Source organism: Lates calcarifer, linkage group LG6 (genome assembly GCF_001640805.2).
Source record: "Lates calcarifer isolate ASB-BC8 linkage group LG6, TLL_Latcal_v3, whole genome shotgun sequence".
Lineage (NCBI taxonomy): Eukaryota > Metazoa > Chordata > Actinopteri > Centropomidae > Lates > Lates calcarifer.
In genome coordinates, this window is record NC_066838.1 from 13,123,461 (window position 1) to 13,138,397 (window position 14,937).

At 44.4% G+C, this 14,937-nt stretch overlaps 1 protein-coding gene across 3 annotated transcripts in view; it reads left to right on the forward strand.

The window, feature by feature from the left end:
- Positions 1 to 14,937, forward strand: part of l1cama (L1 cell adhesion molecule, paralog a) — a 40,564-nt gene that overhangs the window by 13,194 nt on the left and 12,433 nt on the right. For 2 of the 3 annotated variants that reach the window (XM_018665871.2, XM_018665872.2), the window contains exons 2-6: positions 9,467 to 9,836; positions 11,104 to 11,118; positions 12,794 to 12,896; positions 13,417 to 13,619; positions 14,631 to 14,753. In XM_018665871.2, coding sequence (XP_018521387.1) covers positions 9,707 to 9,836; positions 11,104 to 11,118; positions 12,794 to 12,896; positions 13,417 to 13,619; positions 14,631 to 14,753 — 574 coding nt within the window. In that variant the 5' untranslated portion in view covers positions 9,467 to 9,706. The remainder of the gene's footprint in view (positions 1 to 9,466; positions 9,837 to 11,103; positions 11,119 to 12,793; positions 12,897 to 13,416; positions 13,620 to 14,630; positions 14,754 to 14,937) is intronic. The other variant, XM_018665873.2, reaches the window with a different exon arrangement.

Consider the following 14,937-nt stretch of genomic DNA (forward strand, 5'->3'; position numbering starts at 1 on the left):
AGTCTCCTGCTGCGTGCATGTGTCTGTGGATGCGTGTGCAGGTTTTAGCGACTGTGTGTGCGTGTGTGTGTGTGTGTGGGTCTTCACATATCTGAGCTTTGCTGTTTTCCTGTGTGTGCTGATGATACAGAGAGATAAGAGGCAGAAACAAAGCTGATGAAGAGTTGAGCAACAGCACCAGCGGGGCATGGTTTTCCGAGCCAGTGAACACACTTATATAATAATAATCAGTATTTGTGTATCGATTTTTTTGAAAATAAAACTTATGCGGAATGAAACTGCAGTTAAGAGCACATCTACAAACTGCAGTTATTGCTGAAAGAAATGTAAAACTTGTCCTTCACCATCTTGCATCATAGGATTTCTAGCATGTTTAGCAGCACATAGCAGCAGATATCAAGGTTTAAATGAACTGAATATGAATCACCACTGTGATGTGTTAGTAGGGAGCATGCTTATAGAGAATAGCAATTTACTAACATGACAATGCAGAGTTTTGCCTTCAACATTAATTCACCTTGATGTGAATCACACAAACTGACATCAGAAGTTTAGCAGGTCGCACTTGAAAATATTTTAAATTCACACAGATGCAGTAAATCTAAAAGACTGACTTGTTTATTTGGCTGCGGGGAGAGAGTGTGAGGCATAAAAGAAAAATACAGCAAAGTGCACACACAGCAGGAAGAAAATAAAAAGATTTCCATATTGGACAACAAGCAAATCAATAACATTGCTCACTCAGAATGTTACCACTTATATTAAAATGTGTTTTTAGTCGTGTCCCAGCAGAAGATAGAGTGCAGTTAGGTGGAGTTAGGTTAGATAGATTATTCTACAGTTTAAGGGGCCGTGGTAATTTTAAAGATTTCTGTCTCGACACAGGAGACTGGACTGTTTAAAAAGAGTTACAATATCTGTTATTTTCTCCTCGATCCTTCTCTCGTTCCTGCTCATCCATACACACACTATCACCACCCTCTCTTTCCCGCTCTGTTTCTACTCCATAGACATCTCCTGCCTCATCCCCAGAAGACCTTGTATTTGATTAGATGAGGAACACTTAAGGGGAAGTGCTGCTTTTGCAACTTTTAACAAAGTTAATGGGGTTGCCAAGAAACTGTTGTCTGAGCTGGTTAAAAATCCTGAAGATGTGAATCACCAGGTCCCATGCGCTCTTTTGCTACTACTGTAGTCAGTTAACTCGTGACATCTGGTTGGTTATGCTCGGGCTATTTTAGTTTGTTTTTGTTGCTGAACATTTGCAATTGTTTATATATCTCTCTTTTGCATTGCTGTGATAAATGAAACGGTGTGTGCTTGTACTGTATGTGCATGGTTGCATGAAATAAGTTTTCGGCCATGTACTTTTTGTAATTTCATGTGTGACTCAGTGTTTTTGTCTCCACAAACCTAGTATCAGGCTAGAAAAAAAAAAAAAAATCCAGCCACTTTCCCACAGTCGTTGAGTCACTGGGGCCCTTCCATGCAAATGTGTTAGCAAAGCACTATGTGTGACCTTGTCCTGCCAATAGCTCATTTCCCTGAAGTGGTGGAAAGGACAGGATTACATCCAACCTAAGGAGACCTTGACAAATGTTTCTGGCAAAGTCTAAATCTTAGCAATAAGCTGTCTGCAGGGAAGTTTAGGGGCAAAAATTACTTTTTTGAAATATGAAAATGTACCTGCGGTTAAGAACCTGGAAAAAAAGAGACAGAAAGATTTCTCTGCAAAACGAAGACATCAGAATTTCAAAGTAGGAAGATTTGATCGTTTTGTTACGACTTCTACTTTTAAAGAACGCTCTTGTTTCTGACACATAAGTTTCTCAAATGTCTAACCTGTTGTGACGGGGGTCGTAGGTCAAGAATACAAGCCCGCCCTCTCCTCGGGGTGTGGCGTGTTGATTTTCCCTGCGGAGGCGGCCACGTGTCCTTGTGTGTCACGCGAGTCGCTGGCAGCTGTGTCCTCCATCACTATATGGGCCACTTATCACCAGACCCAAGGGACCATTCCCTCGTTCTCCTCCTCCTCTGTCTGGTGAATGACTGACTGCATAACCCCGCCTCAGACATCTCTACCTGCAGCAACACAGTGCCCCCCACCTCCTTCCTCACTTGATGCAATCCAGACACACACACAAATGCACACATATGCTCCCATTCACACCTGACGCTCATCAGATAACCTCAGACTCAGACAGCTGTCTCTTCTGCTGCTTTACACTGTTTTTATGCATGGGTAACTTGAATAACAATGTGACCTGTATGGAAAATTACCCATTAAGTCATGTAAATGCTTATGTTCTGTGCTTTTACATATATGGCATGGTATGAATATTCCAGCGTCTGCTTCACTGGCTGATGTCCCTCTGGTGCTGTTACATACTGTTTGTGTTGTTGTAGCTGGTTTGTCGTCTCCAGCAGTGTTAAGCTGCTGCATTTGGTTTCAGGGCTAACTCTGACAGATACTATACTGATGTCAGCTTCTTTTTACTGGCCTGTCTGGCTCCAGTTTGATCCCCAAAGGCTTTACTGGCACACACACATAAAAATCTCCTCTTCACCGTCTGATCTCCCTCTAATTTTTCGCTCTAAGGAGATGAATGGCTGCATTCAAACATTTGCTTATTGAAGGATCTCCACTGAGCTTCAGTTTCCAAACAGCGTATGTCATCACAAAGGTAGAGAAAGAGAAGAGGTGGCGAAGGTCAAAAATGCACATGAAAATAAGAAGAAACACAAGCGAGGCTGTTAGAGGAGCAGGAGAAAAGGGGAGCAGCTGACTGTGAGAGATAAAGAGAGAGAGAGCAGGGACTGTAGGATGGAACAGGAGATGTAAAAGGAAGCAGGGAGGGGAGAGCGAGAAGGTCAATCCTAATAGCTCTTCCACATAATTTCATAATGTCATGATTGCCCCCTCTTTACACAAGCTAACACCATTAACTATCCACTGTATGTATACTAAACCAAAAAAAAAAAAGTATCTTCATAAGCTGTATGTGTTCATCATGCATGGTGCATAACAACCAACCTTGCATGCATCACGTCTTATATCTTCTGCATGACACCAAGGGTGTGTCTGTAATTAGCGCGCTTTGTGCTGCAGGCACAGAACCTGACTGATGCTGCTGCTAATGAACCAAATGATGCCCACAGGCAAATGTGTAGCAGTGTAGGGTGAGTTTATGTTTATGCGTGTGTGTGTGCATACCTTGTGTAAATAGAGAGGATACACATGTTTCTCATTTAGTATACAAAAAGCTTTGATTTATTTCCTTGTTGTATGTATTTATTTTTTCAATGAGAAGGAGTGGCCTGTTTTCTTCAGAATTGTTACATTTAGATGACAGATGTATTGAAAGGAAATGGAAAACAGTTCCATATTAAAGTCTGCTATCATGATTTTATCTACCCAAACTTCCCACTCTGCTCCATTTTGTTTTTTTTTTTCTTTTTGTTTACTGATACCATACATCCCATTTTCTGTTACTAACTTAGTGACAGGCAAACCATAAGTAGATTACCTTATCAGTTGTTTTCTTAAGTGAGCAGCAGCTAACATGCTGGAAGCATGGAGGGCTGGAGGCAGCACTCCATCTGTGAGACTGGCTCCATTAGCTGACAAGAGAGATTAGCTGACCTGCTGACACACAGCCAGATCTTCACTGATACGCACATAGACTTGTGCACACAAACACACACACAAGTATACAGGGAACCTGATACTCTATTACATTAGGGTAACACCCCTGTTTTTGATCGTTAGAGAGCTTTTACTGGTCAGTGATCCCATAAACAGATCTCTCTCTTTTTACCTCTATCATTTACACATCATTTTTCTACCCACCTTTTTTTCACCCCCTTTTTGTTCTTTCCATTGCACTTCTCTCTCTCTCTCTCTTTGTTTTCACTTACTATTAATTTTTCAGACTTTTTGTTGTCGACTTTGTTGTCAACCCCGCCTTTGATCTCCCGCCAGTCTTGCCCTTCTTTCTCTTCACCGATTTTTCCCTTCCTCCGTCCCTCCTTCCCTCCATCCACCTCTCCTCTGTTTCTCCAGCCCTCACGGATGTCTTAATGAGTCCACTCCCTTCCCCTTGAATTATTCACCACTTCTTTTATTCTACCATTCCCATTGTGTCTTAAGGGGAAAAACATCAATAAATAAATCACGCCAGAGGTGGCTTCTTTTGCAGTCTTGGAAATAGGAGGGATGACGGTGGGTGTGTTTATTGGTGTACAAAGGAGAGAGGGAGTTAGAGTGGAGAACTGGAGAGGACTTTGGAAATCTTGTACTTGTGTTTTTATTTTAGCTTTGAGTTGGTTATGTCTGTAAATGATTCAACCATATGTATCTTTGACTAACTTGAACACTTGTTGTCAAGTCTGAGTGTTTCTTGTACCGTATGTCTGTCCACGTGTCAGTTTTTAAATATGTGTACACAGTAGAGATGTGAAGACTGTGCGTGCGTTTGAGGGACGGCCTATCAGTGTGCACTAGCAAATGAGTGAGCGAGCGTACGTGTGTGTGCATATGTAAGTGAAAAACCTGCAAGTGCAAAACCTGTTAGTGTCCATGTGTGTGAATAACTGAATTTGTATGTACAAGGGTGGGGGGTGCTGCGTGGAGACCGGTTGTCATGGCACCAGGATAGAGAGAGAGTGTGGGCGGTTGCCCTCATGGGCTCCTCTGACAACCTTTATTTTCTCCTGCTTTGTGTCACTCCGATATTAACCCCTAACCCTTGACACAGCGAGAGGGGTGGGGTCCTTGAAAGAGGTGCAGGCGTCGGAAAACGGAGGGAAATATGGCGTGCATTCTATCGCCTCATTTGACACCAGTGGGAGTAGCGAAGTAGCAAACGGCCGAGCTTATGCTAATAGTTGTATTGATAAATGTGCTGTCTGGCAACCCTGATTCCAGATAAGCTGTAGCTCTGCAGCCTTTTTTTTGCCACTGGTAAATTTCCACTTGGAGTTGACCATGGATCATCAGTCTTGAAACACATATTACTTGGCCTTTTAAACAAAGAGTACTGGCATGGGAGAGATATTGGTTTCCCACTGTGCTGTAAAACCCCTTTTCCATTAAAGTTGCAAATATTGAATTAATCAACCACGCTGCCTATTGTCCAAGCCAGAGTGCTACCACAGCAGTTTATTAAATTGGGAAAAGGCGTTGAATATGGAAGAGAAGCGAAGCAGATGAGTGGAAAAGAGACAATGATATGTATTGTGAAAGGTGATCGTTGAAGAAAGCTTTTAGTGTCAGCTACTGAGGCGGCTGAGAGGAGAAGGAGAAGACTGATAAAATGGTGACAGGAAAATGGGCACTCATCGTTCTTGGACAATTCCTATTATAAGATTCATCCCATAAGTAGAAACACTTTGGGGGAAAATGTGAGAAAGGCTTGTACGAAATGCAATCTTCTCCGTGGTGAATGATGAAAGACATCTGTGTTAAGAAGAGCATCGTGGAGCGGAAAAGAAACAGGTAGCCAGTATTATTTCACATGATTTGTGGTGTTTTTCTGCTGTAGTGACAAAGTGGGCCTGAGACTTGTCTCACTGCAACAGGCTCATGCATTAAGTATGACCCTGCCAGAGAGAGGAAGAGGGGAGGGTGTGAAGGAGAGAATCAGACAGCCACACACACCAAAGACACCAGGTATAGACGGACGGGATCAGTCTGGGACCAAACCAAATGTATGGTGAGGGGTGCAAATGAATTATGAATCTGGGTGAATTTAGGGCAAATTGTGCCGACAGGAAGGGGATTTCTATGAATAATTCACTCTTTGGGGGGCCCGATCATCTACCCCCCACCAGCATCACCTTGTTCCTCAGACCCGCCCCCCCCCCCCCCCCTTTTACCATTCACTGACCCTTATAATTTCTCACTGCCCCTCTCCTGTAATGCTATGCTCCATCAGTCCATTTGTCTTAGTGAGCACGCTCTTCGTTTATGTTGAAATCACTGTCTTTTTCCTGTCCCTCCGCCTGTCTCTTTTCAGCCTGATGTTTCTCCAGACAGACGAACCCTGGGGGGGAGAAGATGGGGTAAAGGGGGGCATGTATTCGTTTATTTTTCTTCCCCGTCCCCCCCTCCTCCTCCCAATCCTGCATCCTATCCCCCTACACATCTTCACAGCTGGAGGTAGTTAATATTTAAAAGCGAGGCATGACAGGACGCAAGACCTGCACACATGTTTGAACACGCACACGAACACGCTCTCACTCGGTCGAATCTGGTGGAGCAGCACATCTGATCAAAGTACAGAGAGGCTTTTCAGAATTGATATTTGCGTGACTCAGTGTGCTGAGAGACAACATACCAGGCTATGTTCATCAATACAGCAGCTCCTCACACGGATGAGTGAGGATATGAAGCAAACAGAAAAAAAAAGTCTCCTGTGTGTGGGCGGTTGGCACGATGGGGATCAGAATATGTGTGAAACTCAGAACATGATTTGACTCTTGAGGTTTGATCTTGTGTGTTTTGGCCCCCTCCCCACACGCACAGATAAGACAGCCTATTCAGCATTGGAAGTCCTTGGCAACGCCCAACATGTCTACTTAATGCTAATTACTACTCTTTGCAGAGGATGGAAGGGCGCATTTCTCCATCTAATGGATGGCAAGGGGGGTACACATCATAATGGTAGTGCAGCAATTAAACTCTTTTAGTAACACTAAAAGTTAAACACTCAATGTTTGAATTATTTGTGTTTTGCAAGCAAAACGCCTCAAAACTGGAGTCCATGAATAATTCAAGAGTAGCAATATTGACTTGGTTGATTTATCCTGTTGGATACATGGCTTATTTGATGGCTAATCTTCCGCAGTTAGGCTGTCTTGCGCAAAAAAGAAACGACCACTCCCTCAAATCTCAACACAGCACTGCACTCTCTACAATCTCCCCCGTGATTGAACGACTTCTGATGGCGCCCATCGACATCCCAGTGGTGATAATAGTTTTTAAAAGCACTTAGAAACACTGCGATGGGCCATCTCAGCCCAGCTGCAGACAGCCATTCCAGGCGTGACCTCTGACCCTGTCCAATGAAGCAGGTAACAGGGCTGGGATTGGATCACTGACAGCTGCACAGCGGACACCCTGAAGAAGTGAAATCAGGCATCTGCTTCTATGTCAGTGTCTCTCACCCCTGTGATAATGGAGCAGCCACAAAGCTCTGTGCCGTGCGCACAGCGTGGAAGTGTGTCTGTGTGTGTATGTCTGTGTGTGTTTGTGTTGGTGTGTCTCAGGCCACATCAGTCTGTGCTATCAGCATGTTTGGGTGGCTGGGTTGGCCCTGTTACATGGCAACCTTCCATACCGCTATCTCCTTCTGTCTGTCTGTCTCAGCCTCTCTCTCACACACTCTTCCTCCACACCCCTGCCAACCCATTATAGTGTTCCCCTTTACTGCTTCTACTCAACATAACTGGAATATTCTGTGGCACAGTCTATCCACTGGACCATGCCCTTTTATCTGTCTGATCTCTTCTGGCAGACCACTCGAGGTGTGTGTCTGTCTGTCTGCTCGCCTTCCTTACTGTCTGTCCATCCATGCATTACAAGTTCCTTTGTGTGTGCACGTGTGTGTGCGTGTGTTGGCTTGTGAACGTGCACCACAGTCCCTCGGTGAATTGTGATTGGTGCCATGACAAGCCACGGCCCGCCACATCGTTAATCAGCGTCCCGCTTTGCTCCACTCAGCTCTCCTTCACCGTCTCTTCTGAAAGGGGCACTGATAGACAAGCTCCCACCTTAGATCACATTAACACCAGTGCTAATACCCTGACTAGGCCTGCTTCATTCATCTGCTTCTAATGGCATTTCGGAGGGGCCTGTTTAAGACCAGATCACTGTAATTGGCCCCCTGTCTCCAGAGAACAACAACAACAACTAAAACAGCTTCAGTCTGATATGCACTGGTAGAGGACTAAGAAGAAAGTGAACAAATCATGCACGCTGATTGGGCGAGCTTGCACATGTGTGTGTATGTGCGCGCAAGTGGATGGATAGGATTAGCGTCACAGCTGTCACCCTTTGTCATCCCTCCTCCTCCCCCCCATCCCCTCCTCCCACATCTCTCCACTCCTCCTGCCCTCCACTCGCTTTTCCCTCTGCCTCTCTCCTTGCTCACCTCCACCTCTCCCTCTCCTCTGCTCCCCTCCTCGAACCCACTTTTCCCCTTAGAAGTCCTCCACCCACTACACCCCTCCCTCTCCTCCCTCTCAGTGTGCTTGTTGTGCCGTTCTTCTGACAAGGCAAGCAAGTGAGTGTAATGGCTCATTTAATCCTAATGCTGTTAGTTTAAACTGCCTTATTAGGGGCTTAGCTCTTGTTTGGTCTTTAATTTCATCTAATTTGGCTCTTTTGATGTAGACAAAATCCCACATTCCTGTTTCTCTTTCTAGGAAATTGTTCAATTCATTCTCCATTGATTGACATATAAAGTAGCCAGAGTAATTAAAAAGCCTGGCCATTACCCACTAGATAAACCAAGATGAATGATAATCACCACTCTCCACCCTCTTCTCACTCTCCACTCCTCTCCATCATCTTCGTCTCCTCTCCTCTCTGACCTTTTCACACTCTCCAAGGTCAGCCATCATTCCATTTTGGCATCATAAACAAACAGCAGTGCACAGAGCCAGAACTCTTTCAATCAGGCTGCCATCACTGCAGAGCTGCCAAATAAGCACGCTCTTTCTCTATTATCACCATTTTCTTTTGTCTCGCATGTGCGTTTTAAACACGGTGTGCTATAACAGTTCTTTGTGTGTGATACTGAGTAGTGTAAACAGTCAGTGGGCTGTGCCACGTGGTGCCGCGGGGGAGGACAGCCTGCATGTTGTGGCGAGGACCGACTCCAAGAGTACAGATGGAGAACGGATAGACTCCTAGCAGGGGTGGTTTGTCCTCACTCACCATGACTGATAGCATCTTTATCGCACGCTTATCACAGCACTATCACCCAAGAAAACTACGAACTATTCAGTTCATGCAACGTAGCCCTGACTGGTCAACCTAATTATTAGCTGTTTGTTTGTCTGTCTTACGTATTATCTGATTTGACACTTCATCAATCTGCATTTGACTGTCCACAGTCCATCTGGGTTCTGGGAGGCTCTGTTCAGCTTCTTCTGTCCTGCTGACTGGCTCTTCCATATGGGCCAGTACTCATGTAATTAACCAAATAGAGCTTTCTTTCTTTTTTTTTGCAGGAACATGTTCCATGATAAGCATTCTTGGTGGGTTTTTTTTGTCAGGATGTGTATTGTCGACTCTTGATTGGTGTGTCCAACTCCATGTCTCGGCCTGTCTGTAGGTCCGACCACATGGCGCAGGGTAATTTTTCTCCCATTCTGACACATGGCCGCCCCTCTCTGCCCCTCCCTCTCTCTATCCCTCTTGTCCTCCCATCACCTCCCCCTCTTCTCTTTTATGTTTCAGAGAAGAGACCAGCAGGAGGGCGTGGACCTGACTTAAAGAAGGAGACGGGGGGAAAAAAAGAAGAAAAGACAAGAAGGACCAAAGACGTATGAGGCAAAGCTAAGGCCTCCTGGAGAAGAAACATAGCCTCACACTTGCTCACCACGACTGTGTGTGTGTGTGTGCGAGTGAGGTTGCCCTCTGTGTGCATTTTGCTACACGCGTGTGTGAGCAGGTGGGACTTTGATGGGACAGTGAGCAATGCCTCACACGCAGCGACAGCAGGTTGGCAGTAGGGGGCAGTGCTCCTCCCGCCTCCTCCCCCTCCTCCTTCTCCTCCTACCCTTTGCTGCCCAGCCCAGCCAAGCAGCCATACACATACCCTTCAACTGTGAGTTCTGATTCATATCATTCATAACAATGGTAGCTGAATGCTTCCATGAGGTTCAAAGATCTATTTGTTGTGTTAATTACATTGTTGATTCATCAAAGCAGGCTAATAATGATCTTTCATCATGATTAATTAGTGCAAATGAGCAGATTGAACATGTTTCTCTTTCAGTAACCTCAGTATTCAGGGTTAGATTGCAGCTATTATGCTCGAAATTCTACACCGTTTGAGGCTTCTTTGGTTAGCACTCATCTGTGCCTGTGGTGTTTCTAATTACTCTGTAATTGATCCCCTCATACTGCATTGATTAGTCCCACTATTGATCTGGTTTCCTTGGTGCAAACCAGAATCTGATTGGGGAGTAATTTAATCAACAATTGAGTTATACAACAAAAAAATCCAGGGAGATTTTTCCTCGCTTGCTCTCATTTCGTCCTCCTCCTCGATGCAATATGTGGGCATAAGAAATACAGCTGAGCTTGTGGCCCTGCAGGGAAATTGATCTTCATCTCCTCTGCCGCTGCCGGCCTGCCCACAGAGCTCCAGTGGAAAGACGGAGAGAGGGAGAGAATATCGTTTCAATTGCTGCTTTTGTTGTTCGCTCTTTATCTAAGACTGCTTGCAATGAGTCACAGTCCTTGACCACCCACACAGATTTCAAAAGTGTATGTGTGTGTATACAAACAAGCAATCGCACATGCATGGACACACATAAGCTCACACACACACACACGCGCACACACACACGCATATATCCCTAAAATGTTGATGAAACGCAGTAAATCTCCCAATCTAATTCCCAAGGGGATGAGGTGACACGGAGGTGAGAGGGCCAGGGAGGATGAAGGGACGATGATGAGGAGGTGGAAGGAGGGGCAGGTCAGAGATGTAAAAGGTCAAGGTGTCCCCTGCCTTTCAATTAGCAAGCCTCTGCCATGTCAATGAGAGTCAGTGAGGCCTGGATCAGGATCAATAAAGGAGATGCGTTAGAATCTTTGGCAGGGAAGCCTGGGTTAAAAGCCACGCTCCATTACAGGAGACATTACACTGCTTTATCATCCATGTATCATAATTGTTGTTCAATTATCAGTGAAACATCTATCTATCTATCTATCTATCTATCTATCTATCTATCTATCTATCTATCTATCTATCTATCTATCTATACTATACTATACTATACTATATCCTTCTCCTTCTTGTTTACTGTAACTAAAATATTTTTTCCTTTATTGCCTTTTCTCTGGCCACCACTGTGGACTAACAGACCACATAAGTGATCGTAAGTGCTTTTAAGTTTATTGACGTCTATCTGTCTTAATGCGGGTGCTGGCAAAGCTTATTGTAAACACATTCATTATGTCACAGAGGTTATTTTCCATCCAGCATGCAGTAAAACTCATTTTGCACTTTGATGAATCTGGCATTAGTGTGCATCTGCAGTGTTATGTTTGTGTTTACGTATCTGTTTCAGCAGATGTGTTTTGCCATGAATGTGCCAATTGTACTGTATGTGAGGATGTGTGTGTTGTACTGTGAACATGCACCCTGTTTCGGTGTGCCTTTTTTTTCTGTATGTGGTTGTGTGTTTAGCCTCATTGGCTCCCAATAGGTGAGATCCCCTGCAGGAGCAGGGAGGAGGAAGTGTGAGGAGCTCACTGTCTGTAAAGAGGCAGCAGGGATGTCAGATCAAAGACACAGGAAAATAAAGAGGAGTTAAAGCAGTAAGCACCAGCTCCTCTCCTCCTCCTCTGCCAATAATGGAGCAGTGCCTGCAGCCCAAACTTCAATTTGATCGGCTGAGGAAATGGGCTTATTTCCTCTATCAATGGGAATTCTTTCATTAAATTCCCTCACTCTTCTTATCTTGTTTGTTTTTTTCCCTCTATCTCTGTCTCCCCTTGCTCTGTTTTTCTGTATGTGCTCTCTCTTTGCTGCACTTCCATCCTTCCCCTCCGTCCGCTCAAATCTCCATCACCTTCTTCTCATTTACTACAGCCCCCCTTTGTCCTATATCCTCCTTTACCCATTTACCTACATAATGTAAATTCATCTCTATCTCGGGCTCTGTCTCTTTGCCTTAAAGTCAAATTAAAGACTCCACCAACAAGCTGTGACCTCTATTCCACTATAAACAGCAGTGCAGTTACTCAGGCTATGTGGAGAAAAAGATTTAAATTTCTGTCTATAAGTATTGAAAAGCAGAACATAAAAAACATGACACGGGCCATAAAGCATGTAGAGGAATCAAATGTGCTGGTTCAATACAGTATTCACACCACATCCCAGCATGCTGTCTCTTTATGAGTCTGCTACCGGGGCATTGCTTTATGGCTGTTATGGACAGCAGTGACAGAGAAAGAGAAACCTCTTCTGGTGGTCATTACTTTTTTCCCTTCAAAAATCCCTGCTTCATTTCCCCACAGACTCGCCTCCTCCCTCTCCCTGTCTCACAGTCTCACAGGGAGCACTGTGCTATATATCTCTTTTACATGAGCTCTCCCTTTTACATTATGCTGTATCAATTTCCTCTCATCTCAACCCATTTTCTCTGCCCGCTCTCTTACTCTCACTCTTTTCCTCGGCCTACATTTCATCTCTTTCTCTAGGGAGTCTTTTTAAGTGATATTGACTGAATATACTTATCAGCAACTATGAAAATGAATGGCATCTCTACTTATTCTTTGTTGTTTGTTAAGCCATTGCCAGCAGCCATAGGGATGTGAGTGATACAATGGGATGATACAGTATATGTGTGTATGTCATAGCTGGAGTTTGTACAGTAGCATGCAGCAGGAAAGCAGGTCATATGAAAGTGGCAAGGTAAAGACTGCAGCACTGTTCTGAGTGTGTGCATGTCTCTCTACCTGTGTAAACCATATAGGTGTGTTAGAGTGCATGCATGTCTGCTTGATGATGATCTATTGAAAACCTGTACCTGTTTTTGGTCCTTGCAGTCAAGAGGCCTCCAGTGATCACCACGCAGCCGGAGTCTGTCACCGTCTTCAGCGTCGAAGACCTCGTCATGAGCTGTGAAGCCTCCGGCAACCCTCCACCCATGTTAGTCAGCACACACATGTCCACACAAACAGAAAAAGCCAAAGTCTGAAGATGCTGTATTAGTCACAGTGGAGCCCTAGCCGTTAGTTATCTTTTTAGACAACTGAGAACAGTGACCTTCCCTCTCCTTGTTCGGTTGACATCTACATATTAGTATTACATGAGAGCACAGCTTCTCCCAGTCAGAGTTCTTATTTCAACTAGGGATAAATGTCATTAAGCCCTCGAGCAATCTTTTCAGAGTGTCTTAGCTGCTCTGAAGTGGAAAACCGCTCCGATTGCAGAGGAAGAGATGAATATCGCAATTACACAGCACAAGCTTATGAGTCCCACTGGGGCATCTCGTGTAAATTTTGCAGCAATTCATTCATGTCCTCAAATTTCAGTGACATGTAAGGACATCTTGTGTGTGTTAAGAACTTCTTTTAAAGGGCATGGGAATTCTTTTTTTGACTTTGATACTTGACTTAACATTGTGCCATCAGGATTACTAATTCTTTTTTGTTGTTGTTTACTCAAGTTTCCGATGGACAAAGGATGGGGAGGAGTTTAACCCAGGCAGTGACCCAGAGCTGAAGGTTACTGAGGACACAGGCTCATTCGCATTCTACACACTCAGTAATACTATGGACACCCTGAAACGGTACCAAGGCAAATACGTCTGCTACGCATCCAACGAGCTGGGGACTGCCGTCTCTAACGAGGCCATACTCACCACCGATGGTAACAGCATGCTGATCAATCTTAAAGCAAGCACTGACCAGTTATTGAGAAAAAGAGTCATATCTTAATATCTAAACTCAGTCATGCTCAGTGAGTATTTGCTGATTTGTGATCATCTTGCCTTGAGTGAGGAATCACACCCTGTCAGAGGATATCAAACAAATCAAAACATCCTCTGATATCTTTTCAAACAAACAGCATCACATGAGAGGAGTTACATGTCTTTTATAGATGCCAGTCTCAGTGTTACCCTTCCTATAAAATGTCCTCGAGGTCCAGATTAGAAGCAAGCTGTGTGTTGTCAGTTTTATCAGCAATAACATAGCGATTTAAAAAGCTGTGAGCGCAGCCAGTGTATAAACCTTTTCCTTGCCCTGCTTTATGGAGAGCTCATTTGTTAGCAGATGGGAGGCTCACGCTGAGACCTCCAAGCGCCGACACCCAGAACATAATTACATGCAATAACATGATAATCAGCATATACTCAGGTACGCACAAGCACGCACACACGGTCCCCAGAGCAAAAAGTGAAGAGCACCTCTGTGAATCCATCCACCTGTGTGACTGGTTCTCCCCTGGGCGACCTCCTTCCTTCACAGTTTCCCTGACAACGGTTTCCCCAGAAACGCTCTTGAGTTGATGTCATGTGAAGCACTCCTCAGTAGCTCCTGTGGGGTTATCAACAATGGGCAAGGGTGTGTGTGTGTGTGTATGTGCGTGTGTGTTGGGGGGGGCATATGACATATGACTCACAAATCACATCACTGCTCCTGTGAGATAAAAGTGAGACAACCTGGCGCCTTCTCTGAAGATGTTCAAATCCTTAATGTTCCTCAAAAAGAAATTTATAAGTAATACCCCTTAGTTAAGTTGACCTGTGATGTGGATTGCCTCAGAGTCTCTACATAAAACACTAAATGTGCATACGGTTGTTGTGTGTACATCATCTGTGTATGTCTACGTATCTGACTAACAGGTGTGTGTTTTTTTTCCTTGCTCGCCTCCCTTTAGCTCCTCCAACACAGCAGAAAGAAAAGAAGGTTAATGTGAAGTCTGAACAGGGAAGCAGTATTGTTCTGAAGTGCAACCCCCCACAGAGCTCTATGGAGCCCATCATCCACTGGATGGACAGTAGTGAGTACATTACCTTTCCATCTCTGCTTTTATTGCATCCTTCCTGTCTCCTCAGTAAATCTGCCACTTAGACTGTCCATCCTTTTGTTGCCCACTTTTATCACACAGACAAGTAGTCGGTTAATTATTTCTTAAGCAATATTATCACAATTTTTGACATTCTTTTGGAATATTCATTTATTCA